Source organism: Penicillium nucicola (genome assembly GCF_028828085.1).
Source record: "Penicillium nucicola strain IBT 29836 chromosome Unknown utg000010l, whole genome shotgun sequence".
In the NCBI taxonomy this organism is placed as follows: domain Eukaryota; kingdom Fungi; phylum Ascomycota; class Eurotiomycetes; order Eurotiales; family Aspergillaceae; genus Penicillium; species Penicillium nucicola.
The window spans coordinates 1,366,710-1,393,159 of record NW_026643134.1 but is presented as its reverse complement, the minus strand read 5'-3'; the positions used below and the strand labels follow the sequence as shown (position 1 = coordinate 1,393,159).

General features: G+C 50.0%; 10 protein-coding genes across 10 annotated transcripts; 5 read left to right on the top strand and 5 right to left on the bottom strand.

Moving 5' to 3' along the window:
* Positions 1 to 322: 322 nt before the first annotated feature.
* On the bottom strand, positions 323 to 4,081 carry N7511_009087 (glycerophosphocholine phosphodiesterase; the record flags this gene model as incomplete). The annotated part of the gene is made up of 5 exons (XM_057131464.1): positions 323 to 505; positions 563 to 963; positions 1,023 to 2,786; positions 2,834 to 3,853; positions 3,946 to 4,081. The coding sequence occupies 5 exons, from the start codon at positions 4,079 to 4,081 to the stop codon at positions 323 to 325; spliced, it is 3,504 nt and encodes a 1,167-aa protein (XP_056979452.1).
* A 1,451-nt stretch (positions 4,082 to 5,532) lies between these two features.
* On the bottom strand, positions 5,533 to 8,112 carry N7511_009086 (UNC45-central domain-containing protein; the record flags this gene model as incomplete). The annotated part of the gene is made up of 2 exons (XM_057131463.1): positions 5,533 to 7,962; positions 8,032 to 8,112. 2 exons carry the CDS (start codon positions 8,110 to 8,112, stop codon positions 5,533 to 5,535), a joined length of 2,511 nt encoding a protein of 836 aa, XP_056979451.1.
* A 1,309-nt stretch (positions 8,113 to 9,421) lies between these two features.
* Positions 9,422 to 9,695, top strand: N7511_009085 (uncharacterized protein; the record flags this gene model as incomplete). Its single annotated transcript, XM_057131462.1, has 2 exons — positions 9,422 to 9,546; positions 9,608 to 9,695. The coding sequence occupies 2 exons, from the start codon at positions 9,422 to 9,424 to the stop codon at positions 9,693 to 9,695; spliced, it is 213 nt and encodes a 70-aa protein (XP_056979450.1).
* A 348-nt stretch (positions 9,696 to 10,043) lies between these two features.
* Positions 10,044 to 11,247, top strand: N7511_009084 (TFIIH/NER complex subunit TFB4; the record flags this gene model as incomplete). The annotated part of the gene is made up of 2 exons (XM_057131461.1): positions 10,044 to 10,089; positions 10,145 to 11,247. 2 exons carry the CDS (start codon positions 10,044 to 10,046, stop codon positions 11,245 to 11,247), a joined length of 1,149 nt encoding a protein of 382 aa, XP_056979449.1.
* A 1,028-nt stretch (positions 11,248 to 12,275) lies between these two features.
* On the bottom strand, positions 12,276 to 13,884 carry N7511_009083 (threonine aspartase 1; the record flags this gene model as incomplete). The annotated part of the gene is made up of 5 exons (XM_057131460.1): positions 12,276 to 12,377; positions 12,432 to 12,541; positions 12,622 to 13,461; positions 13,520 to 13,719; positions 13,778 to 13,884. 5 exons carry the CDS (start codon positions 13,882 to 13,884, stop codon positions 12,276 to 12,278), a joined length of 1,359 nt encoding a protein of 452 aa, XP_056979448.1.
* An 849-nt stretch (positions 13,885 to 14,733) lies between these two features.
* N7511_009082 (actin-related protein 3) lies at positions 14,734 to 16,249 on the top strand (the record flags this gene model as incomplete). Its single annotated transcript, XM_057131459.1, has 4 exons — positions 14,734 to 14,768; positions 14,831 to 14,853; positions 14,924 to 15,282; positions 15,350 to 16,249. The coding sequence occupies 4 exons, from the start codon at positions 14,734 to 14,736 to the stop codon at positions 16,247 to 16,249; spliced, it is 1,317 nt and encodes a 438-aa protein (XP_056979447.1).
* Positions 16,250 to 16,616: 367 nt separating this feature from the next.
* On the bottom strand, positions 16,617 to 18,260 carry N7511_009081 (tRNA (uracil(54)-C(5))-methyltransferase; the record flags this gene model as incomplete). The annotated part of the gene is made up of 1 exon (XM_057131458.1): positions 16,617 to 18,260. One exon carries the CDS (start codon positions 18,258 to 18,260, stop codon positions 16,617 to 16,619), a length of 1,644 nt encoding a protein of 547 aa, XP_056979446.1.
* A 356-nt stretch (positions 18,261 to 18,616) lies between these two features.
* On the top strand, positions 18,617 to 19,886 carry N7511_009080 (mitochondrial 37S ribosomal protein uS5m; the record flags this gene model as incomplete). Its single annotated transcript, XM_057131457.1, has 2 exons — positions 18,617 to 19,616; positions 19,669 to 19,886. The coding sequence occupies 2 exons, from the start codon at positions 18,617 to 18,619 to the stop codon at positions 19,884 to 19,886; spliced, it is 1,218 nt and encodes a 405-aa protein (XP_056979445.1).
* Positions 19,887 to 20,177: 291 nt separating this feature from the next.
* On the bottom strand, positions 20,178 to 20,790 carry N7511_009079 (DASH complex subunit DAD3 family protein; the record flags this gene model as incomplete). The annotated part of the gene is made up of 2 exons (XM_057131456.1): positions 20,178 to 20,429; positions 20,566 to 20,790. 2 exons carry the CDS (start codon positions 20,788 to 20,790, stop codon positions 20,178 to 20,180), a joined length of 477 nt encoding a protein of 158 aa, XP_056979444.1.
* A 3,190-nt stretch (positions 20,791 to 23,980) lies between these two features.
* On the top strand, positions 23,981 to 25,740 carry N7511_009078 (fatty acid desaturase; the record flags this gene model as incomplete). The annotated part of the gene is made up of 2 exons (XM_057131455.1): positions 23,981 to 24,174; positions 24,249 to 25,740. 2 exons carry the CDS (start codon positions 23,981 to 23,983, stop codon positions 25,738 to 25,740), a joined length of 1,686 nt encoding a protein of 561 aa, XP_056979443.1.
* Between the last annotated feature and the right edge of the window lie 710 nt (positions 25,741 to 26,450).

Sequence of the window (26,450 nt, the reverse complement as noted above, 5' to 3'; positions counted from 1 at the left end):
AATTCAGCCGCTGAAAATAAGGATGTTTGGAGGCGTGCGGGGCTATACGACTATTTTTCACACGTGACAGTACCTATATAATCACATGTATACCTTTGCCCTAGTCGAGCCAGACTATACAATTATTTTCGCATGAACGTATATACAAAGCTCGACATAAAATGAATCTCTTGCCACAGGAAACCGTGGTCTAAATGCATTTTACGAAACTCATATTGATAGCTGTTGAAGCTGGCTTTAGCCCAATGCAAACTATAAACATAAGATGCAGAGCTATGTCACAATGAGAGACAAGACAGTAGATATATAAGATAATATGCACTTAAAGAATCGTGGTTCCGTTGACGGGAACTTTGACTGCACCGGCGGCAGTGTCACTGAGAGCCGATGGGTTCGGCGACGGGCCCGGGGTACGGTCGACCTTGTTTTGGCGTTGGATGAGACCGTTTGTGATTCCAAGGACGGAGTCGACAATGACGGCGTCGATGCCTTCGGCTACTTGGTACTATTTGCTGGGTGAGTGGATTGATTTGGCTGTGAAAGTAATGAAGAAAGGACTTACGTCGACGTTTTCACCGTCATTGTTCAGCGCTCCGTAGGAGACACATACAAGACCGGACTCCTTGACGATGCGAACTAGTCGCGGGCAGAGGACCAATGGCTGCGCCTGGCTGACGATACCAAGGAGGTTCCAGCGGGAAGCGAAGCGAACGGCTTCCTGTAAGCTGCTAGCGCGGATATCGCCAACCGGGGAAGCGCCTGCATCTGTCAAGAAGAGGACGGGGATGGAAGGCTGCTTGAAAGACAGAAGTAGACAAATATCCGGGTTGAAACTGGAAAATAGCATGTCGCGACCACCGCCGAGATCATAGACCTTTGTCAGGATAGTGTCGACGAAGGAATTTAGTTCAACGGCGTAGGTGTCCATTTCTTCCTCCTCGCTCTCATGGAGCATGGGGTATTCTAGCGACCATGGTTAGATCGACAAGGGTAGCTGTTCTTTGGAGGCTGCTTTAACTCACTAAGTTCAATGTTGAAGCCGACGGGCTTGGGAATCTTCTTGAAGAGTTCTTCGAGCGTCGCGAAGGGGGCTTGGATGTGCTCGCCGCGGGTATTGCCCTTGAAACCCTTCTTCTTGAAATCACGGGTATGTTTGATCTTTTCGGTCAATTCGGCGGGGTTGTACTCTGAGCCGCCGACTGACATTGAGCGCTGGCGGGGACTGATGTCAATAATTTCGCCATTGATATGCACTGGTCCAGGCAGGACATTTCGGTGACGACCCTTGCCCAACTCGAGGAACTGATCTAATGTCAGAGTGTGGACAGGCGCGTCAATACCCGTTTCGCTAACGAGGAAATCGTGATAGATGACAGGGACATGGTCTTTTGTGAGCTGCACGTCGAACTCGACGTATGAGGCACCCAGATTGGCCGCAGCGATGAACGACTGAATGGTGTTCTCGCCCAACTGTAAGGAATTGCGGCTAGCCATGTTCTTACCCAGCCCACGGTGGCCAATGACCATTGTCGAACTCATCGAGCGCCAGTAGGTCTGGTTGCCGGTGATAGACATGTTGGGGTGCTTGAAAGGGGTGATGATGAGAAAGTTGAATGTCACAGAGCCAATCACCTCCAAAGTGTTCGCAGCAACAATGGGAACGGTAGAATCACCCTTGAGATTGATGCGGTGGGATCCGACGGTAGGCCTAATGCTGGAAAGCAGAGCTACACCACGGCCAACAACCTTCTCCTTTGATCCAGCATAGGTGGGAACAAGGTCGAAGAGAAGACGAACCTTGCTGGGATCGGTGGTGTGGAAGACGATGGGCTCAGTTGAGATGTTGTCTTGCACAGGCAGGTCAATGACCTCTGGCTCGCCATGGGCACCGCTAGCTGTGATAACCATCGACAATGACGTATCAAGTTGGGTAGCGTGGGCATTCTCCATCGGGATGCGGTCAAGGCTGACCGTCTCGAGAGGCTTACGCATATCCATGGTCCCTAAGCTAACCAGGATCATGGTCTCATCGGTGAGATACCGATGTCCAAATGTTTTAATAGGTTCAGTATTGCGTAGGCCAGAACTCCCGGAGGTGGGACCAGGCGCATTCGAGCGGCGGTCAGTAAGAGACGACTGAGTTGGGGGCGAAGAGGACTCGGAGCCAGTGAGATTTGGAGTAGATGATGAAAGATCTGGCTCAATAGCAGGAGGGCCGGGGCTGACCTCGGCCAGACACTGGGCAATATCGAGGTGACCTCGCAGAGCAGCGTGTTCCTTTGCGGTCCAACCAGATGAATCGAAACGTTCCAGATCAGCGCCAGCAGCAACCAAAAGCTGAGCCACGCTCAGACACCCATCAACACAGGCGATAAACAATGGAGTCCAGCCGTATGTCTTCTCAGTCAGCTCCGTGTCGCCCTTTTGGTGCTCAGTACCATCAAGCAGGATCTTCGCACACTCATCATGGCCAAATCGGGCAGCGACATGCAATGCAGTTTCTCCTTGCTCATCCTGGTAATTGATATCCACACCAGCATCCACCAAGAGGTGCACGATATCAATGAAGTTGGCCTTGGTTGCAAGCGCCAAGACGGCGCTAGACTTGGAAACTTGCTTTCTGATATTGCCCACTTCTGGAGTGTCACCCTGGTTCTCGGCGTCCAAGAGACATTTGGTCGTCTTGGGGTGACCACCAACAACACTCAGATGGAGAGGCGCCCAGCCATCGTCATCCTGCCACAAGGGGCCGTCAATGCCATCGCTGACGTCAAACATGCCCCATTCTCTGAGGTGTTCCATGATCACTTCGCAGACCACCTTAAATCCATACTGGGCCGCGTAGTGCAGGGGGTGCGTCCAGAAATGTCCTTGGCCATTAAAGACTCGCGCTGGTCTGGGCGCAAACTATCGAGCAGGAATTGAAGGAGTGCAACGGCAGAATCATCGCGACCCAGCTGTTGAGGCATGTGTTCCTCCTTGACCACGGCGCGAGGTGGTTGCAGGGTAGGAGGAGCAGCAGGTGTAATGTAACGGGTGGTCTCCGGCGGGAAGTTGAGGACCATCGATGCCGCAGGCTCAGAGTCGCTAGTTGGTTGGTCACGTCCGATCGAGATAACCAGACGATGGAGACAGTTACGGCGGTTGATATCATCATCCTCTTCCAGAGTCTCCACTCGGGTTACTAGCGTAGCCAAGCAAGCCTGGGAACGGTGAAGAATCGAGCGCTGAATGAGAGTCTTGAGAACTCTAGAGTAGACAGATTCACCGGCCTCGTCAGCAGAGACCTTCAAAGTCTCCAGCAACTCAAGCAACACAGGAGTATCATCTTTGCGGAGCGCATCATCAACCGCAGTCAATATACTAGCAGGCAAGTTGAGATAAGGCCGAGTTGCGCCACGCTTCAGAGACAGAGACGAATGAGTGGAGCTCGCATCATCGGCTTTCTTCTCATCAGCCTTAGACTGCTCGGTAATAATAGCCATCCAAGAATTAATACGGTCCTGTGACTGGAAGACACGCGAATTAGAAGCAAACGGAGCTGGATCGACCTTGGTCTCCAGGTACCGCTTCTGGGCCTGCGCGCCAAGCTTCTTGTCGAGTTTCTTGGTAATCTTAACAAACCCACGGCGATTGACTTCACCATACCATTGAAGGCGGCGGAAATGATACCGCAGATCCAGAAGCGCCTCGCGGAGATCATGACGATCCTCGGGTTCCAGCGGGTGGCGACCTTCCAAAGAGTAGCCATACCGCTCTTCGAGGAGCTTCAAGCGGCGCGCAAACTCCGCATACTTCTTGTTGTAGAAATAATCGACATCTTCGACATTTCGGTCGAGAGAGTAGAAGAAGCCTATGATACCAACGACCGGTGTTGATTAGAAGGACTGTTCACGACCAAAAGACTGGAATCCAAATCCAAGGCAAAAGAGTGCTAGAGCTTACCGGCCAAATCCGCATCCTGGCCTGCCTTGATCTGCTCAGCAGCAGACTTGATAAGCTTCTTCAAGGCCTTGTATTTGATGTAAGAGGCACTCCACTCGGGAACGGTAAATTGAGACAGATTGCGGCCGAACTTCATGTTGGCGGTTTGTTGCACGTCAAATCAAAAGCTGAAATCCAATAAACGTTTGTTCCTGCTGCTTCCGGTTTTCACCGTGCTGTCTCTGTATGTGCAAGATTCGAATTGCAATTCCAATTCCTCCGACGGTATTCAATCGGAGGGTATTCGCGGGGAAGATCAACCTGAGTTCGTGGGAAGTGATCAGGTGAGCGGGCGAACGCAAGGAAGAGAGGGAATCAACCACGCCATTTGAGAGGTGTGTCAGAGTATGAAAGAAGGGAGACGGGAAGTGAGGAAGGGAAAGAGGCAAAGCTCCAAGGTGCACCTGACTGTACCTGTCTGGGAGGGTGGGGATTAGTGGACTTGCGGTGAGAAGATATTCGCAGACTGCGTACCTAAATGGAGATTGAACAGAGGCGAGAGGTTTAAAAAAAAGAGGAAGCCAAGGAGCGTGGGCCACCAAAGTGATGTGAGAGGGCGGAAAGAAGCCAAGCCGAAGGTCGAAGGTGAAGGTGTGCGTAGCGGGCTGATGATGATTTGTCGATCCGCGCAGACCCTCTCCACGGTTCCAGGGTCGTTGAGTCCTTTTATATCCTTGCTCTATTTGTCTCTTCTACCGAGAGCTTATAAATTAAGAATCGTACTTTTTACCCCCTATCTTTGTCCCGTGAGAGGTCATGTCTGATATGCAACGCTTTCGATAGTACTGTCCATGGGCTCTAGAGAGCTCAACGTCATAAGTTATAGTTCAGATCTCGAGATTCTGCCAACTCTTTCTTCTGAGGTTTAGAAGTCTACGATAGTTTCTCTTCAGATCACGTCACTGTATGCCTATCAAGATTCGATCAACAGGTACCTTCAAGTTCACATACAGTAGCTCCAGGGCTGGCACGTGGAATGCTTAGTAACCATGTCAAAGGTGCAAAGAGCCCAAATGGGTAAGAGGCAATCTCGTGACCTGAAGCACGCCCGGAATAAACAAACAAAGCTCGGGGTGCATGAGGAAGAACTGGGATCTGCGAGTCCAAAAACCCCGTGACCCACGACGCCACGAACTCTCATCCACAGGCGACGTACGGGATACGGGAGAGGCTATTGGTGGGGGTGTTGAAGGAATGGAGAACCCCTGCTGTCACTACGGTCAGGTGTCCAAAGCATGCGGTATAACCATACATTCATAAATTCTATCGAAAGCCATATGCCACCCCTAGCATACTTGTGCGCCGAATTCCAGCCTGATCTGGCCCTTAAAAAAAGCAATCGCTAAGACCGTTACTGTGCTCATAGAATAGGTCATCTCAAACATGATAAGAACGAAAAAGAAGCAAAAAAAAAAAAAAGGCAAAGAGATAACTCCTGAGGACCAACCGGTCCGCCTCAAAGCATGCAAAGGGAACGTCGAAGGTGCTCGGAGGTCAAAGCCAACGAAGATGACTTGGTGTAGAACGTAAGTGGATACGATTTGCCCACTATTGAATCAAGGGTTTCAGTGCCTCCACCCCGGCCTGTAGCACGGCTTGGTTCGACGTCTTTTTGAGACATGCGGTGAGAATTTCAATCCCTCCCGCGGCTTTCACGGCGGCTTTGGCGCGGGTGCCGATGTCACCTGTTGCGAGGCAGGTGAGATTGCGGATGCAAACGACACCCCGGTGAACAAGGGCATCGTCGTCTTCCTGGCATAGCCCGAGTAACAAGTCCACGCCGCGTGGCCGCTCCAAAACGGCGGCCATCGCGGCATCAAAGTCTGTCAACATGGCAAGCGCTCCACCGGCGGCTCGCCGGGTAGGGAAGTCGTCGGCATCAGTCAGGGCCAGCAGAATGTGAAGGCGCTGAGCCGCTGCCTTGGAGCCATCGGCGAATTTGATGACACCGGACTCGCAGGTCATCAGGTTGCAGACCAGTTCGCATGCGGCTCGTTGAACTCGAGGATTGCCAGACAAAAGCAGATCCTCAATGGCAGACCAACCTTCGCGCACGGTGAGTTCGGGGGCAGAGTCATCATGTGGGTATGAAGCAAGGTTTGTCAGAGCGAGCAGACTCTCGAAGATAGGAAGTAAATCACGAGGTTGGTCGGCAGAAAATGATGGAGACTCGGATGATGAGAGAAGAGATAGTAATGGACGAACGGCAGATGTAACTTGGGGGAACCCAGATGATGGGAAAACATGTGCTGGATCAACAGAGATAAGGATGCGAGCCAGCGCATGGGAGGCGATGCGTGTCGTGTCGTTTCTGACGGGCCCAGCGCTACTATGTTTTGGTGCCGCGAGACCGAGGAGAAGCTTGACTGCACCTTGCTGAGCGAGTGCACCACGAGACTTGGTATGCCTTGTCAATCCCAGCAGGATTTTGGCTGTGAGTTCATTGGTGGAAGGTAGCGCAATTCGACCACACTCTACCAGCAAAGTCATGATGCCTGCATCAATGACAGTGGCACATCGCGCCAATACGGCCTCGTCTTCATCCCGACTGTCTGGGGCTGTGCTAGGCTTTCCCTTGGACGCATCCGCATAGTCCTTCAGCTGGGACATATTCTTTTGCTCTTCAGATAGATTGGGAAGAAAGGATGTGAGGTTCAAGAAAACCATCAACCCACCATATAGAACAGATGAATCTCCAGTGTTATGTTTCAGTGTCGCAATGAGGTTTCGTAGAAAAGTAGAGTCCTTGGCAAGTTGTTCTTTGACGGCCGGTTTCACCGATGCATAAGCTAGTCCCTCAACGGCGTGTGAATTGTTCTCGACCTTTTGTGCAGACATCAGTCCCTTGAATCGGTGAACGAGCTCAAACTCGCTATCTTCCTCCAAGACCTTACCGTTGCCAGCCGAAGGTTGATCAGGCTCAGATGCCCGGATTTTCGCCAGAGCCACCGCTGCCAACTCGGAGCATTCATCGCTCCCGTTGGTCAAAACATGAGACAGCCATTCTCCAAATCTCTTGGATACCAGTTCACGGCACGGCCGGTTGATACATGCTGCATTGAGCAACTCGAGTACAGGGACCTCGACCTTCTTGCTTTTGGCGTCTCGGGATGCCAATGGAGCCAGGGATTCCATGAACTCTTCAGACAAAAAGAGACTGGCAGCTGCGACAGGTGCCACGGGGAAGGTGGCTGCTGTTGCAGAGAAAGCAACAATCAAATCATCAATGCGGCCCTTTCCAAGAATGGACATGATCAATGCCGAGAATTGCTTCCCGCCAGCCTCCTTGGCAACTTCGAGATATTTGGCAACGGCTAGAGTCGCCTGGCTCCGCACTTCCAAGGGCAAGCGATAATCCAAAGAAGAAAGAATAACCTCAAATCCTTCATCATCAATCAGATGTTGGAGTTGGTCAGCATCGACCGCGAGTAGTCTTGTGATTCCCTTCAAGGAGCGACCATCAAGATCATGGCCCGACTCCATCAGCTTGGCAATGAACAATTGAAACAATTCGCTCTCGCAGTGGGTGCGCGCATCCTCGGATGGCCACACACTAGGATCCAGCACCACCGTGTCCAGACAGACCGCAGCTCCATCGCCTCGGTCATAAATGTCATCGAAAAACGCAGTCACGGAGATCTGAAGCTGTGCTGAGAAATATTGTCGAACACTGGCATTCTGTCGCACCAGCCCGGAAATGATCTCATCCTGCGTCGTGGATAAAGAGGGCGGTCGCTGTGCGAGCAACAGTTTCAAGGATTCCAATCCAACGTTTTCCGGGGACTTCAGACCATCTGTTCGCAGGTACGCTGCGGCTTCCTTGCCAGCATTCTCGTCGTTCTGGGTGGCGTATCGGCGGCAAAGGTCCAGCAACTGGTGGCCGTCTTTGCCTTCATGCTGAACTTTCAAAAAGGCCGCTTTGACTTGAGGGTTCTCGGGGGCCAGGGACAGTGCTTCTCGGAGATTGCGTGAGGCAGCCTAGCATGGGGGATTGCAATCAGCCCTCCTTGTTCAATCTGGGGGTGGGGGAATAGTGGGATCACGTACCTCGCGGTGGCCCGCATCGACCAACTCGACAGCCTCTTGGGCTAGGTTCACAGCGCGTTCTTCTCCTGTTGCGTGGACCATTGCAAGACGCGAAAAGGAGTAGCAAAGAAAATTACTCCTGGTGTGTGGTGTTCAGAGGGTCATGTAAAGCGGAAGTGGGAACCTGGGAAGCTTTTTTTGGGGGGAGCGGAGAAAGAAGCGATAAGGACGCGGAAAGAGTAAGAAAGGCAAGCAGAGATCCCAGGGTTATATTTTTTTTCGGATTGCCGCGCATAGCTACTCTTCCCCACAGCACATTACTTTTCTTTGCTTTAGTCTTACGCCATCTCATTCACGACCATTATCAATCGGTCTGATAAGACCAACCACAGCGACGAGATCCGTCACGTTTCGGATAAGCACACTCCTTTCAGCGTTATACACTCTGCGACTCTGACTTGTGCTACAGGTTCTCTTGGGACGTTGGAACATTGGAGGCCTGGAGGCCTGCCAACCTGCCAACCTGCCAACCTGTCAACCTGCAAACCTGGAGGCGTGGAGTTCGGCTCATTTGCAGGAAACGGACCCTCTTCCGCCAACACCGATGTGCAGTAAAGTGGACTATCCATTGATCTACTGCCGAAGCCCACTAGGAAATACAATAGTAGTACCTTGGCGCGTTCAAGGGAGATGCCAAGACTGTTGTCCTCCTGGAGTCGACCTCAACAAAAGATGCTCATAACTGCTGAGTAGATTCAATCACTAGCCACTTCCTCCGATTGGCGTCCGGCTCCGAACGGTTTCCAGAATTGCTTCAGATGAGACCCGTCACATATCACAGTATACTCATGGCCCAGGTTGTCAGAATAAGTTGGACGTAAAGCGGAGGGGTAATCAATTTCTCAAAAGTAAAAGCGCCAAGTTCCAGGACTAGTTATCTCCGCGTCTCATATCCAGTATCACTTTCCACCGACACCACCTGTTCTCTCCAATCATGACTTCAGGGCTTCTCAGCACTCTAGCAGTATTCTAATTATAGTTAGTCGCAGGCTCAGCGATATCTCAACTCTATCAGGACTCTCGCTGATGCGTCAGAGCCACGCCCCAATTCCCCCATAGTCTGAATATCGACCCACCGGCCTCCTTTCTCCACGTCAACCGAATCCCCGCGGCCCTATCGTAGCTATGCTGATTACGACACGGTGTTCATGTGGTGAGACCCCGATGACTTGACGTCCGAAAAGGGAGCTTGTATATTATCATCCGAGGGAATGTTCTCTCCTATCTTCCGTCACGATGGAAATTATACACCACATAACTTCAAAGAAAGGCACGACAAGGCATAAATCCACAGCCCTTCGACTTGAACAATATTACCTTCGGGAGCGTGGCTTGGAACGTGGCTAGGTTAATGCTTGCGTGGCGCATTGCAATGCCGCCTCGAGTTGAGAGGATTAAGGTTAGCGGTGGTTCAAAATGCTTTCTTTCTTGGAAAGGGAGTGGAGATAGCGTTGCTTTGATGAATCTGCAGGACCAGTGAGAGATCTTGAGTTACAAAAAGCCTGACTTGTAGCAAGATTCGAGAACTCCAGTACAGAATGATCTTTTCGTTCGGAGTAGTACGGGAACATGCATGGTCACCGACATTTATCAGCTGTGTTGGGTACTATCACGACGATAAGTGACAAAAGACAAAAGCATAAGAAACAAGCCACAGCATGAGTCTATCTTTCTAAATCCCCAAGCTCAGATCTCAATATAATAAAGATGTACAGGGAGTCAAGCCCGTAAATAGGTGCCCAGGTGGAGTACAGTAGAAGCTATAGTTGTTATCACCCCGTGACTGGCTTATCACAAGCTTAATTCGTGGTTCTCCAACTTCATCGGCAACTACTCGAGCTCAAATTGCGAAATTCGCTAGTATTGAAAATGGGTCATTAAGCAGCGCAATCAGACCTCAATTCAAGGCAGCCTGCTATCTCTCCAGCGCACCCCTCGGCATGACAAGCAGCCTCGACTGATCGCCTTTCACAATGAATTCCGTCGATGCCTCAGAGCATTACGAACTGGGAGCCACTGGTTCGTAGCCTCATCTTCAGCGACAGGAATCAAACTAACCCAAGTTATACTGCAGACCTGTCTCCATCCCTCCTCACAGTGATCATCGACACAAACCCTCACGCCTGGGCCCTCCTCGAAAACTCCCTCCCACTCTCCAAAGCAGTCGCCAACATCCTAGTCTTCATAAACGCCCATCTGGCCTGCAACTACGCAAACGAAGTCGCAGTAGTAGCCTCACACAGCCAAAAAGCCGCGTGGCTATACCCGTCTCACAATGCACTAAATCATCGGGCTGACGCCGACCAAGACGGCGACGTCCAAATGAACGGCAACACAACAACCCCACAAACAAATAAATACCGCCCCTTCCGCATAGTTGAAGAACAGATTACGCGCAATCTCAAGGACTTAATAGACTCCACCACAGGCGACGACCTCCGCAATAACATGTCAACAATGCTAGCAGGCGCCCTGACCCTCGCATTGAGCAATATCAACAGACGCACAATTGCCTGGGCCGAGGAACACGGAGGCGCAGACCTGGAAGACGCAGCAGCTGAAGGAGGTGGCGGCGGCGGTGGCGGCGGCGGAGGAGCCACCGCCCCGAACAGATACTCCGCGTCAAACGAAGACGAACGTCTGCAGAGTCGGATCTTGATCGTGTCAGTCAGCGGGTCTTCCGATTCCGCACATCAATATATCCCCGTTATGAACAGTATCTTTGCTTGTCAGCGGCTACACATCCCCATCGATGTATGCAAGCTTAGCGGTGATGCGGTATTCCTGCAGCAGGCATCAGATGCTACTAAGGGTGTTTACATGGCTCTTTCCGAGCCGAGGGGACTTCTGCAGTATCTTATGATGGCTTTCCTGCCTGATCAGCGCTCCCGCAGGCATCTCGTTCTACCGACCCGGGTGGATGTTGATTTTCGCGCTGCATGCTTCTGTCATCGAAAGGTTGTGGATGTCGGCTTCGTGTGTTCCATCTGTCTTAGCATTTTCTGTGAGCCGCCTCCTGGAGGTGACTGCATGACTTGTGGGACGCATTTGGATGTTGGGGATTATCATGCCAGGCCTGCTTTACTACCAAGGAAAAAGAAGAAGAAGAAGCGTGTCAATGAGGCTTCTGGGGCTGGCACGCCTATTTCGACGCCTACGCCTACGCCTGGCTTTTGATGCTTGCTTTCGATGTTTTTTTTTCTCTCTGGTTCAAATTTAGCGCTTTTCCCTCTGCCTTCTTCGTAATAGAAGAGGGACTTTAAATATTTTAACAGTGCTATGAAATACCAAACAATTTCTATCTGAAATTCTCGACGCAAATATGCATCAATCTGAGCATTAGAATAGGGGCATCATAAAAAGTACGCTCAAGTCCAGCATTGAACCTAGTGACATTCGCTAGGCCCGACTACTGTATACCATCTGTGTAAGTTTCTTCCAACTGCATTAATCGGTAAAGGTGCATGGAATATTTGGCAAGTATTAGGCCCGAAGCAGCTAGGGTCTTGTTGTCTGTCTACTTTTGAATACAGCCTGAGTGCCTACCGTAACTTTGTAATGTAAACTGTACATGTAATGGGCGTCTCGCCGTGTAATGCAGCCTGCGCAAGAAAGTTTGATGTGTACGTTAACTTAATTAGTGTCAAACGTGCATTTTGGCGCTACCTTTTAATGTACGTCGACACATGCATCACCAAACTTGGCATCTCGTTGAGAATGTATCTGTGCCGGTGAACGTTAATTTGTTTGAAATACCATTGCTGCAGCTGGCCTGATCAGGTCTAGCGAAAGCTACTAGGGTCCAAATGTTCGGCTTGGTCGTCCTTTTAATATTGTTTAGGCAGCCCTATGAATCTTACAGTATCAGCTACGACAGAGGAAAGGTTGATAATTCCTTGATTGCTAGCAATAAGAATGCATAAGGAGACAGGGAGAACAACGGGGCTTATTCGTGAGAAAGTGCTCTGGTCATATTATCGATGCCCGGTCTCAAAAAGTGGGGGATGGGCTTGGAACAGTCCACTGGATGCGCAGAAGTGATACTGATGTGAGGCTCGACCTTGTCGCAATGCACAAAAAGCGCTGGCGATGCAGTAGGGCCTGGAACTTTGCGGCAGCCTGGGTATCTTGAACGCAGCAAAAGACTAAACGAAGCAGTAACGAGCAATTGGGGCAAAGGCCATCTGGGTCAGTTTGAGTCGGCTTTAGCAGCGAACGCGAGAACCGCCCTGCAAGACGCCTCCTTTGGGGCCGCGGGACATCACACACACAGGCCTATCTCGTTTACTATCCATAGAGCCGATGACCTATAGGATAAAATTAGAGACTAATCACACAATTCGGAAGAAACATTGTCTTACAAAAGACTCGGTGTTATGGGCGAAGAAGAGCTCGATGCCATGGGCATCTTTTCTTACGATCAATGCTCCGAGAGAGCCAGCAATGAAGCTGTCTGCGACGGCAGGATAACCTATTTGTAGTAAACGTGTTAGTTTCCGCGCTAACCATATATCAACCAATACAGGGGAAGTCAAACGTGTAGATACGTACGGGTGAATTCATTCCTGAACATCTCAGAGATGGCTACTTGATCCGTAGCATGCTCAAAGTTACCATTCGCGCACTTCTTCTGACCGAAATAGATGCGCTGTGAGAGGTTGAAAGCCACGAAAGCCGAGGCAATAAGCTCTCCAGTTCCGGATGTGACGCATGCAACAGTGGTCTTGTCTGGATCAGACGCTTCTGCTGGGACAACGTGAGTGCCGATGCCAATAAGAGCCGCAGGTCCTACTCGGCCTCGGTGTTTCATGCCAATGCCACCAGAAGATGATCCCGCGGCAATGTTTCCCCATTTGTCAATGGCAATGGCACCAACTGTGTCTGTGATCATATCGTGATCATCTTTGTCACTGTTGCTGCGCTTGGTGTCAGTATTACTTTCAGTATCGGTCTCCATGTCGGGGCTACCATCTCGAGACGACAAGGACGAGGCAGTCTTGGTTTCGGTGGTATGTTCTTGCGAATGAGGTTGGCCCAAGTCAGAAATCTCCTCCTCGGCCCTCTGACGACTCTGTGCAGCGAGTCTTCCACGTTCTCTCAGCTGATCAAGGCGATCCTGTACCGACAGGGAAGGTCGGTGAAGCCAGGGGGCAGCTGTCTGGCAGCTGTTTTCACGCTCATACTCTTCAACGTCCTCTTTCCATTGTTTCCAACGCCCCCCTGCGCTAGAGTGAACCATTTCCTCGTTTGGGACGACGGGAATACCATTCTCCCACGCAAAGTCTCTGGCGCCTTCTCCGACGACGAAGTTAGGAGGCACTCTCGAGATGCCGACGTTCTTGTTGGACTGGTCATAGATCTTTCGGGCAAGAGAGATAGGATTCTTCACGTCTAGGTACCCATGTTAAAAATCGCTGGCTATTAGACTTGATCAAACACATCAACTTACTGGGCACGGCGCCGGCAGCCCCACTTCTACCTCGATGGTCGACAATCGACGCATCGCCCTCAACTATACCTTCATGGTTCAAGTTGCTTCCGTATCCAGCATTGGTGATTGGGTCGTCTTCGAGCATGATTAGAGCTACTTCGACAGCATCGACAGCCGTACCACCGCTCTTCAAAAACGACATGCCAGCATTGAGAGCACTAATCATCTCTATAGTTAGACGGGATACCCAGATGAAGATGTGTCAATGATACGTACACCTCACAAGCCTTCAGATGCTTGTGTTCGTTCTCGAAGCTGTGGAAGCCAGCCCCGGCATGGACAAAGATGGCGCAAGTGCCATCTTCAGTTGGAAGTGCCTCCATGTTGAACAGGTTTGTTGGAACGTGTTGGCTGTAACTCTTGAGATGAATCTCAGAGAGATTGGGAAACTGATTCAAGATATCAGGATACGGTGTGAGAGCGTCCGAAGCGCCACGAGGTCGAGAAGGTTGCGCGTTGAATAGGTCAAGTGAACTCGACGAGAGCGCGACAATGACAAACAAGTTCTTGGGTGGGATGGAAAAAAAAACCAAGCGCAATTTGACCACCTCTCAGACTGTCACTTTCAAATTGTTCAACCCGTGGAAATGGGCAAGTGGGCAAGACACTTCAGTGTTTTCGAGTCATAAGACCACTGGAAACCAATTTTCTAAGGCTATGGCAGACTTAGGAAGTGCACTTGAAAAGAGCGACGAGAGTGATGAACCCCAATTAGGAAATGTACGTGGACAACGAACAATACGAAAAAATAGGCTCTGCACCACAAATAGGCACATAAGGATGGGAATAATAAAAAGCGACTTGCTTAGGGGAGTGACAGAATCAACAATCAAAACATGAAATGAGCCAGAGATGCATTGCTCCAGAAGTGCCTTCCATATTGATCTCTTGGATGGTTGTTGCTTCTTTGGATATTTTGTAGATCAGATAAGTTTGAGGGCACATGATGTCGACGTGACCCAGGTTGGGTTAGGTAATCCTGGACCTCCGGACCTCCATCCTCTCCCCCCGCCTTGTCTGCCTGTCCTCTTGGTGTCTCCAAATCAGCTTATTGCCAACAATTGGGAGTTGTATCGTTCCCTCTTTCTTGATTGATCGTTTCCGGGGATTTCCTGACCCCCTTACCGCGGATCAATTGTTTACAGACCCGACCCCCTCCCCAACCACCCGCCATGGCGAACCAAACACCAGCCGTTGTCATGGACAAGTATGTTGATAGCTGCAAATGCCTTATTGATAATTATGAATGCTGACCTGATACGTTCTTAGCGGTACTGGCTACTCCAAGCTTGGTATGTATTCTCGGGGTTTGGAGAACTCGCGATCATGGATTAGGCTGACACGGTCCCTCCACTCTTGCAGGTTTCGCCGGTAACGATTCCCCCTCGTTCGTGTTTCCCACCGCAATTGCCACCAAGGCCGGTGCTGGAAGTGCTGGAAGCTCCGGTGCCCGTCCACCAGTCGCGAATAAGCCCTCGTTCCTAGGTAGTGGAAGTGGGGCTAGCTCCAACCTGTCTGCGAAGCGTGGCACGGAGGACTTGGATTTCTTTATTGGTGATGAAGCTCTTGCTGCTGGTGCTGGCCCAGGATATGGTGTCAACTACCCTATTCGCCATGGACAGATTGAGAACTGGGACCACATGGAACGCTTCTGGTCAAACTCGATCTTCAAGTACTTGCGAGTCGAGCCCGAGGACCACTACTTCCTGCTCACCGAACCTGTAAGGCGAAAACACCTGATAATTTCCAGCGCTATATGTTGGCAGAACTGACTGTTATTCATTATAGCCTCTGAACCCTCCCGAGAACCGTGAAAACACCGCCGAGATCATGTTCGAGTCGTTTAACTGCGCCGGTCTTTACATCGCCGTTCAAGCCGTTCTGGCTCTTGCTGCCTCATGGACATCCTCGAAGGTCACAGACCGGTCCCTTACTGGAACTGTCATCGACTCCGGTGATGGTGTCACCCACGTTATCCCTGTCGCTGAAGGCTACGTCATCGGATCATCGATCAAGAGTATCCCTGTTGCTGGTCGAGACATTACATACTTCGTGCAGAGCTTGCTGCGTGACCGTGGCGAGCCAGACAGCAGCTTGAAGACAGCAGAAAAAGTCAAGGAGGAGTACTGTTATGTGAGCCCCGATATCGTCAAGGAATTTGCCCGCTACGACCGCGAGCCAGACCGCTTCCTGAAACACACCGTCACTGCCCCCAACGGACGCAGTGTCAATATCGACATTGGCTACGAACGTTTCCTCGCGCCGGAAATCTTCTTCAATCCCGAAATCTACTCGTCCGACTTCCTCACCCCGCTCCCTAATGTCGTTGACGGTGTCATCCAATCCTCGCCCATTGATGTCCGGAGAGGTCTTTACAAGAACATTGTCTTGTCTGGTGGTTCCACTCTGTACAAGGACTTTGGGCGTCGTCTACAGCGTGATATCCGCCATCTAGTGGATGCACGAATTCGCGCCTCTGAGGCTCGCAGCGGCGGCGCCCGCAGCGGTGGCCTCGACGTCGCCGTTGTTACGCATAAGCGCCAGCGCCACGGTCCCTGGTTCGGAGGTAGTCTGCTGGGCCAGACACCTGAGTTCCGGAGCTACTGCCACACCAAGGCAGAGTACGACGAGATTGGTCCCAGCATCGTGCGGAGGTTCGCACTGCTCGGTGGCCCAGGAAGCTCGTAGGGGGAAAAGGAGTCGATCTTATCATTAGATGCTTATCAGTCAATGTAGCTCAGCCTTATGTTCATAGTTGGTAGTTCATTTTCTTTCCCTTTTTTTCAATTCTCCGGTGGCCCTCTATCTATTTTCCTCTATCCAAATGGCTTCGGCGTCGAGGTTATCGGCTTTCTTTTATTGGACGACAATGTGAACATAGAAGAGTGATATTCCTCTTTAATATTTTTAAATGTATTGAAGTGTAAGAAAATATATTAAAACAGCATACATATCCACCATCGCCATCATGCTTTTGGTGTTTGTCCCCCAAAACGCCAGAGGGTATGCAAGATCAGACTTTTATGAAGTGTGTCCACGCCAGGTAAATAACTTTTCATACTTGAGCATTTTCCGTCTGAGTAGTCTCCACCTCAGGGACAGTCTCAGCCTGAGGGAACTCAGTGCGGTTCAAAATAGCAACACCTTCAACATGACCAGTCTGAGGGAAAAAGTCAAAGCCACGAATACTCTCAATCTCATAGCGAACATTCTTCTTCTCGTCGCCCTGAACCATAACAGCCACATCACGAGCCTGGGTGTGAACATTGCAACTGACGTAGACAACACGACGGGGCTTGAAATCAAGCATCTGGCGCAAAAAGTCTTCCGAGCAACCCTTACGAGGCGGGTCAATGACGAGTAAAGTCTGATCGGCGGGGTAGGGAACATCCTTGAAGAGAACGGCGGCATCAGCAGCAGCGAAGCCGGTGTTGGGGAGCTCGTTTGCGCGGGCGTTCTCGCGTGCTGAGTTGATAGAGTCGCCTGCTACGTCGACACCGAGACTGGATTTGAAAAGAGGGGAGAGGGTGATGGTAAATAGACCAGAGCCGGAATAAGCGTCCAGGAGGTACTTGATTGGGCGTGGATCTTTGTCGTTGCCGGCGGGCATGGCTTGGGAGCGAATGAACTCTGTGAAGCCGGATAGGATTGAGTTGTTGTTTTGGAAGAAGGCGCCGGCTTTGTTGCTGAGGATGAAGTCATCGACATACTCGACCATTGTAGCGTTGTTGTCAGTGATACAGCGCTTCTCTTCGATATAGTTCTCGTGCTCGATGCGGATCACCTCGCCTGTGTCTGCTCCTGGCGTGGGGACAATCGGGCTGGCCTTGGGCGTTTCGCAGTTGGTGGCAGTTGTCGATTCCTTAGGGACTCGTGTGGTTGACTCTCGCATCAGAAGAGTGGCTCCTCTCTTGTAAGAACGGATATTCTCTGCGACTCGCTTACGCTCGCTGATTAGACCACGTCGAACAATGTCTGTTCCGAGAGGGCAATCTTCTATATCCATGTCCAGGCGACGGTTCTTGTATGTGAATCCAATGGGTGGGACCTTGACCTCTGCCTCTTCGTCAGGCTTCTTAGCTTTGCGGCCGCCGCCATTTTCGAAATGCGGTGTAAGCTTAGTACGGTATCCAAATTGCAAGGGCGACGCGAATGTCTCTCCAATTGTGGGCACAAGCTCTGGGATCAGTCCAGAGAAGTTGGCATAGGCCTTCTCCACGATGCGCCGCTTGTGGGCAAGCTGATCCTCATAAGACATCATCTGGAGCTGACAGCCAGAACATTCTCCAAAGTATTTGCAATTAATGCCTGCATCGTTTCTCTGAGGGCCTGGTTCAATCACTTTCACGAAATCAGTCAAGCTGTATGACAACGCCTCGTGATGCCTGATTAACTTGACCCGCACGAGGTCACCGGGGACTGTGAATGGAACAACATAGACGTATTTTCCGTTCTCTGAAAGTGCCAGACCATCACCAGTCGAAGAAAGCTCGAGAATCTTCACATCAATCTCAGTGAATTTCTCGGGAATAGCTTGGGGCGCATCGTCGCCACTGGATTCATCCTCAGACTGATTGCGCTTGATGAGGTTGTTGATGTCGGCGAGAAGGACCTCGTCATGACCACTGCTCTTGCTCTTCTCAACCTTCGCCTTCTTGCGCTGCTTGCCGGCGAAGTGTTTCCTGGGAGTGTTCTGCATTATTGCGGGAATTGGAGCATGGGCTGGGCGTGGAACGTGGAAATCGGAAATCGGTCGTATTTGAGAGACTTGAGATAGCCAGGAGGAAGTAATTCGCCGCGCAGACAAGCGTAAAGCAAACATGTAAAGGTGTGAAGTGAAAGCAAAATAATTTCTGGACGAAAATCACCAAATGGGAAAATTATTAGAAACTCATCTATGGGCGGTCTGATTGGTTGATGACTGACCGCCCGCAGGAGAGAAATTCAGACCTTCATCTCCGACTGCTTTGGTCTTCGCCCAATTGTCTCCGCAGTTTGCGTTTGTTTCTCTCGGAGCTTTGAACCAGCTTGCTGCTGGCCCATTGCATCGCCATCATGAGTCTAACACGGCCCGCCCAATGCCTTTTCTGTAACTTCACTCGTGCTGCCACCCCGGGCACGCGAGTCCCTCGTCGGCAATTTCATCCTACTCCCGCCTCCCTCTCGAACCGGACGCCGAAATTCCCCAATGTGAAAGCACCTCAGATCGGTCAACCCAAAGACTACACGGCAGAGCAGAAGGCCAAGCTTTCCAAGGAGTACTCCAAGGCGCAGATGGCCGCTATCAACGCCGGCGAGGCGGCTATCGACCCGAAGGACCTGACAGAGCAGCTCAATGAACGAACCGATCCAATGAGGTTCAAGTACGTCGACGACTTCTCCGTGATTGAACCCGGTATCGACCGACACCAACGCGCCCCGGAGTCCAACTCGGACTACAAATTCACGCTGAAGACCGACGAGGACTTCGAGCAGGACTGGGGCCGCTACTTCGTTGAGCTACCCAGTGATGATCATGCAACAGGTTCAAGCTTCGTGAAATTCGCCAACGAACTTCGCGTTACTCGTGGCAAGGAGGAGAGCGAGCTGAACCCGCACAGTGCACTTGTTCCAGACCTTTTCGGGCCTGGCGAGACCATCGACGAACCACGTGTGGAAGGACGCAAGACTGCCGCTGAGTCGGGCGTGAAGGAGCGGTCAGCCGCTGCCGAGGAAATGACAGACGCTCTGAAGAGTCTCCTTCTGAAGACTGGCTACACTGAGCAGCAGGTTAAGGGTCTCCGCACTAAGACCCTTGTTTCACACAGCGTCACAAACCAGACCCGTCTAGGAAAGGTTCGTCGCGCGTACCGTCTGTCCATTGCCGGCAATTCAAATGGCCTGTTGGGTATCGGTGAGGCCAAGTCCGACGAAGCTTCCGATGCTGTGATTCAGTCGCAATACCGTGCCATCCGCAACATGCAGCCTATTCCCCGTTACGAGAACCGCACCATTTACGGTGACGTTAAGGGCAAGGTCGGAGCTACAGAGTTGCAGCTTATGCACCGTCCCCCTGGTATGTTTATCTACAGTCTCTCTTGGTAGAATATTTATCTAACCTATCCTAGGCTTCGGTCTTCGTGTCCAATATCTCATTTGGGAGATGTGCCGTGCCAGTGGCATTCACGATCTCTCGGCCCGTGTTGGTCGCTCAAGAAACCCCATGAACACGGTCAAGGCCGCCTACGAGGCCATTATGAGCCAGCGTAACCCCGAGCAGGTTGCTCACGCACTCGGCAAGAAGATTGTCGATGTGCGCAAGGTGTACTACGCTGGCAAGGTTTAGGGTCTTCTGGCCTTGGCTTGGTGTTTCGTACCAGCGTGTATATAATGTTTCGCTTTTTCTCCTCTTCTTCTAGTGTCTTTTGCATTGTACTTGTATAAGTGGTTATCAAACATGAAAGGGTCATCAATTCTCCAATGTATCGAGTTATTCTCTGCATAAATTCAATCAGACTCTCTCTCTCTCTCTCTCCATAACACCATCCATGAGAAGCGGACTCGAAATAAACAACGCCCCGGGTATAAGTTGAAACGCGAGTCAAAGGATCATAAAGCGACTAATCATCTCGCATACCTATTGGAACGTCATATCCCCCTCCCCGCCATAACCCCCATATTGATAATCTTGGTCCTGGAAATGTTGGTCCTCGTTCTGCTGTTGCTGCTGCTCTTCGTTTTCATTCCAGATCTGCTGTTGAAGAACAATGCTGTACACACTGGCCTTCAGCAAAGTGCAAACAGTGGCAGTCTTGCGCTCGAGAAGACGGAGGCCATCCAGTGGCATGGACGCGGGGGAACCAGCCAGGTCGGCGAGTTTATCGGAGAGCTATGCAAATTTAAAATTAGCATATGTCGGGTTGTCTGAGATAGATCAAGTCCACTAGATCACTGCCATTGAGCGATCTTGAACGGCTCGGGGCAGATCTTTGACGCCCGTAGAGGGGACAGAGAACTTCGTGTACCTGATTCACATTGCGCACCAATCGAGCATATTCATCCAGCACTTCTTGCTCTAGATCTGACACGAGGGGATTGTCGCCCAAGAGAGGATTGCTTGAGTGGCCTCGGCCGTGCGAGGTGTCTGTGTCGGCGTCCATTGACTGGGGGATCGGAGTGGTGGAGGTCGCGGGGTCAGCCTCCATGTAGGAGTCGTGAGCATCGGGGTCTTCGGGTGCAAAGGCGGACATGGTGAAGTTGCTCTTAGAATGCTGTTAGGAAAACAACTGGAGGCAGTGTCCAAAGTCGTGAGCTTTGGTTTTCTCGGGCTCGGGACGCGTCTGCCCGTTTCCGACCCCGAGCAACTTCATCTGTGTTTTTTCTATGCTTCTGCCATTTTCTCTCGGAGCTCTTTTGGACTTTGACTGACAGTATGTCATCTCTCTCGGATTTCGACATAAAAAGGTACGTCAAACTAAGAATGACAGAGGATAATGGAAATGTTGGGTGTATATATTTCTCCACGACTGGTTATAATACGAAGCTGCGGATATTGCCTACAGGTTTGCATTAAAGAAGATTGCTAGACCCAAGCTGGGAAATCACTGTAATGTTGTTTCCCAATATCCAGGCTGGGTTGGCCCTTTTCACTTGATATTTACGCTGGGCCTCTTCCTCCATCATCACCTTTGCAGTACTTTTCAGAGAACCCTATAATATTTAGCTCATGCTGACCGGCACATACTGGACATGGATAACTATTCCTTTCATCAATTAACTTACAGTAGGCCGATATGATCTATGCTGCCAATGTCGATCGACGACATGTCTTACACGTGTTCGTCTCGTTGGGATCCGCTGTGACTATGGAACAGTGCTCGATCATTTGTCGGGAAACTCTTAATCAAGACCAGGAAATGAGAAAACTCATGTTTCCAATCATCATATACTCCACGTACAATGATCAAAGTCTCCGCCCTACATGTAGAGAGTAATCTACTTGAAAATTGCTCCTTCGGGTAAGAGATATAGATTTTACCAGACTATCCCCTATTGACAATCTCGACCCATGATTGGAACTATAGTATGCCCCTGGACCCCTTGCAGGTGCATGTACATATTATATGAATCGATTGGTCCATATGACTGTCTGCCACACAGAAACAATTACATGGCCTTCGAAAATTTAAAAAGCAATTCTGTCGCCGCCTTAGGAGCTTTCTCGGCATGGATAACCACACACGATATCAGATTAAGAAGGGGTCTGCGTAGCTATATTTGCCTAAGGAATAGCCATGATTCAGAATCATGCTTTAAGTCAACATGCTCAGATTAGAAATGATGGTTATTGCAGTTACCTACAGTATGTATAGTACAGTCCAAACCGCACTGCGTTCCGCAATGCATGCAGATCGTCAATAGTCCAGTCTTAGCTAACGTTAACGAGTACTGTAGATCTTAGCTAACCAGTACTGTAAACTTCGATCACAGAGTTGTGATTATTGAAGTCTTTTCAGACATGCTTGATGTTGCTAGACCTTTCAAGACCGTCCATGCCTCGTCAACATGAGGCCCAAACGAGCCCAGCGTGCTGTACTCCTGAAGTCACATTGAAGCAATTGTGTGGCGATAGATTCAACTGGGGTAAACGAAATCCCGCATGATTTGAATCACAATTTGACACTCGAATACTTAAAAGAGAGAAGGTTCATTTTTTTGCTTGCTGCGACCTATAATTTGACTTTGGGCAACAATGAGAACAAGTATATTCACTCGGGCGCTCATTCAAAGTATCCCACGATTGGCAGCATGCTTTCAACCCATTCTAAGCAAAGGGGCTACCAGGACAGTTTCTTGAACGTGTCCAAGGCCTCAAATCAGAGGTCTTGAAATCAAAGACATGATACCATACCTGAGACAGTCAAAGGCATCGATTCACTTGATTCTAAGAAAATTGAGGGAAAAAGCCGTATTCGTAACTTCAGAAAAATGTGTTCCACAGAGGGTCGAACTTGGCGCTATATTCACATGCCAGCGATGAGCACAAGGCCTAGGGCTACTTATTTCGAAATATACAGTAGTCAGAATACGTCTTTAGCTCAGACCATCGCTTTAGAAAGACCAATTTGAAACATGAAATACGACTACGAAGGCTTTAGGTAAAATAGCCGCCACTAACAATAGATTTGCTAGCGCAGAAATGTTGAGATGTACTTCATCTGGAACACGTGGACACTTTCGCCCTTGTCGCACCCGCTAGAATGGCTGCTAGCTACTTAGCCTTCCTAGAATAGCTGATCCACCTTGAATAGTCTACAGGCAGCAACAAAAATCGGGACTTATCGCCAAAACGAATCTCTTGAATATTCCAAGACGTATCAAATGAACAGGGAATTGGAGGCGACAAACTACAGTAGTCCACTGTCTCAGCATTGATTGGCAGACTCTTTGACATGAACCGTGAAACCAATTTTGCCGCAAAGCGTGGGGAGATGATTGAACCCTGGAACAAAATCAGGGGACGTGGAAAATCGAACAAGTGGCGACTTTGCCCTGAGATAGAGGATCTCGTACGTAACTAAGTACGGAGTACCACGTAGCACAGTTTAGCCTATCATTTCAGCGGGGCTCAAGCGGCAGCAGAGGGGCGACAGATACAGATTTGCCTCCTCGCAGTTCATCTTAGTCTTATTAGGTGGGCGCTATGGTCTGTGTCCCGTGCCTGACGTTGTTTCCTAGGGTTGCTGTGGGCACGTGCCAAGGCTTTTAATCGTGTACACCGGCCATGCGAATACGACGGAGTTGCCACTTGGAAATAGAAAAGTACAGTAGGGGTAGGAGGTTTCTTTGGACGAAATTTAGGAGACATATTTGAGATTTCTCAATACGATGTTGTGTGTGGGATCGGCAGAGTAGAATGTTCTCGGTGGAATCTATGCATCTTTCAGAAACGTCCAGTCCCCTAGTGGAGCAAACGAGCCACATGGATAGGGGGAAAGGTTTAGTTTTAGCGATCTGTCAATTTCCGACAGGGGCTACCAAAGTTTAAGCTTGTTTTAGCTCGACATATCAGCGAGTGTGGTGCCTGTCCATGTTCTTGATACGCGTACGACCGCCACCAACGCCATATTTGTCCTCTCTCCACAATATCCGTAGTCCACTCCCCCGTGGGATACAACGTCCTTGGACCGCTTGACACTGCCCCCTTTGTGTCCCCTAGAGGAGCAGTATATCTGGCAAGGTGGGGCTAGATTTAGGTGGAAGAATAGATGAATTGTCCCGTAAAATGTCCCGTAAAATGTCCCGTAAAAGGAGTTTCTAACCCAATTGTCTTGAACTCACTTGAATACAAGTCCCCTTTAGTCTGCTCCAAAGTCTTTTTCACTTTTGTTCTCAATCAAACCCGCTCCTGCTTCATCTCTCTACAGACTGCTCGCAAACATGGTCACCCGAGAGAAGGCCAGAGACAAAGTCTTGTCTCGACGTGAAGTCGAAGGCATGATTGCCGAAGAGAAACTGATTATCATAGTCGATGGGAAAGTTCTCCGACTAGATTCCTGGATCAAATTTCACCCAGGAGGCGATATGGCCATCAGGCATATGATAGGCAAAGATGCCACCGACGAAGTGAATGCGTGAGTCTCCAAACATCTGCACAATAGCTCCTCATTATAAAGAAAGATCCATTATATTAACCATGTTCACAAAGTCTACACTCACAGGAAACTCGTCAACGCATGAACAAATTCCAAATTGGCCGCATCGAAGGAAGATGGACCAATTTCTCTCCTCCAATTCAAGGCGGACATTTCCGCCCCTACAGCGAAACAGACGCCAACGAAACAGATTATTCCCTCAACTCCGATGTCTCAAGTGAAGAGAGCTCTGCCCCCCCATCTCCAATCTTCGAAGCAGCAGATTACTCCTTCGGTCTGACCCGCAGGCTATCAGTCTCAACCATCTCCTCGGCCATCAGCGCAATCCCACCTCCAGCAAAGGAAGACCAAGCACGAAGCTACGTGATGGACGCCAGAACACAGAAAGAAATCGACCTTGATCTAAGTAAATACCCAGCCTTAGACGCAAAGCACCAAGAAAACATCACCCAGAAATACCGGCAACTAAACGAGCGCATTCGCGCCGCCGGCCTCTACAACTGCAACTATGCAGCCTACGCAATCGAAATCACCCGCTACACCATATTCTTCAGTCTATTCCTCTTCTTCCTATTCAAATCCTGGTTTTGCCTCTCAGCCTTCTTCCTCGGCTGTTTCTGGCACCAGCTTGTATTTTCCGCCCATGATGCCGGTCACATGGGCATAACACACAACTACCAAGTCGACACGGTAATCGGAATGATCATTGCCGACTTCCTAGGCGGCTTGAGTCTGGGCTGGTGGAAGCGAAGCCATAACGTGCACCACATCGTGACGAATGCGCCAGAGCACGACCCCGATATCGAGCTCATGCCCTTCTTCGCGCTTTCGCATCGCTTCTTTGGCTCCCTGCGCAGTACTTACTACGACCGCATTATGGAGTTTGATGCCGTTGCCAAGATCACCGTCAAATACCAGCATTACATGTACTACCCGATTCTCCTCTTTGGTCGCTTCAACCTCTACTTCCTGAGCTGGGAACACATCATCTGCGGTCTAGGCCCGAAGCACGGTGCTGGGTGGTGGCATCGCTGGTTCGAACTGGCCGGCCAGCTGTTTTTCTGGAGTTGGTTTGGGTACGGCATTGTCTGGTGCAGTATTCCTACTTGGTGGAGTCGGGTTGTGTTTGTGCTTATTTCGCACATGGTGACTGCGCCGTTGCATGTGCAGATCACGCTTTCACATTATGCTATGTCGACGGCGGACTTGGGTCCGCTTGAGTCTTTCCCGCAGAAGATGCTCAGGACGACTATGGATGTCGATTGTCCTACTTGGTTGGATTGGTTCCATGGTGGGTTGCAGTTCCAGGCCATCCATCACTTGTATCCTAGGATTCCTAGGCATAATTTGCGCAGGACTCAGGAGTTTGTGAAGGAGTTTTGTGCTGAGGTCGAGATTCCTTATGCTGTTTTCACTTTCTATGACGGTAACAAGGAGGTTATTGGTCGTTTGGGGGATGTTGCTAAGCAGGCTAGGATGCTGGAGGAGTGTCGCAAGGCTGCTGCAGAACATGGTGTTTTTGCTGATCACCATCATTCGCATTGAATAGATTCTTAGGATTGAAATCGTTACATATCTCGTCTCACGTTGGAGTAGTATCTCAAATTGAAAAACAATTTCCTTACAACCTGGAAGGGACAAAACCAAATTGATCCACGGCCTGTTATACACCGGGACGTGACGGTCACCGTAACGTTACAATTAACTTGGGGCGGAGAAAATAATGATCCATGTACCTCATAGGATTGGGATTGAAAATCAAAAAAACTTCAGTTGATCCGTACAAGTGCCACGCTGAAAGCGTGAACCGAAAAAAAGGAAATAGTCCATAACGCCGTCCGCTGCAACAAAGTATAGCAAATGTATGTCACAATCTTCAAAGGAACACGCAGAGACAAAAAGGACCTCAGGAACCATGGCGCCAGCAGGGGAAGGCTTTGTAAATGCCGAGAAACTTTTGCCAGGTAGTACCCGTATTGACAATCGATCAAGTGGTCCGAGGTCCTGGGCAAGAGAGTGAGAGATGCAAAGTGAAAGAGTATCAGAAAGCATAAAGATGAGATAAAGAAGAGAAAAATAGAGACAAAGAGCATGGTTAGATTCGCCCAAAAAAACCCCGAAACGCTCCATACACCCAACGAGGATTGCAATGGAAGAGAAAAACAAAGAAGCATCTAAATACAGTCGTTAATGCATCATGGGTCGTCAGCGAGACGATGCAGATACGGCTGTTTCCCTTGTACATCGGATAAAAG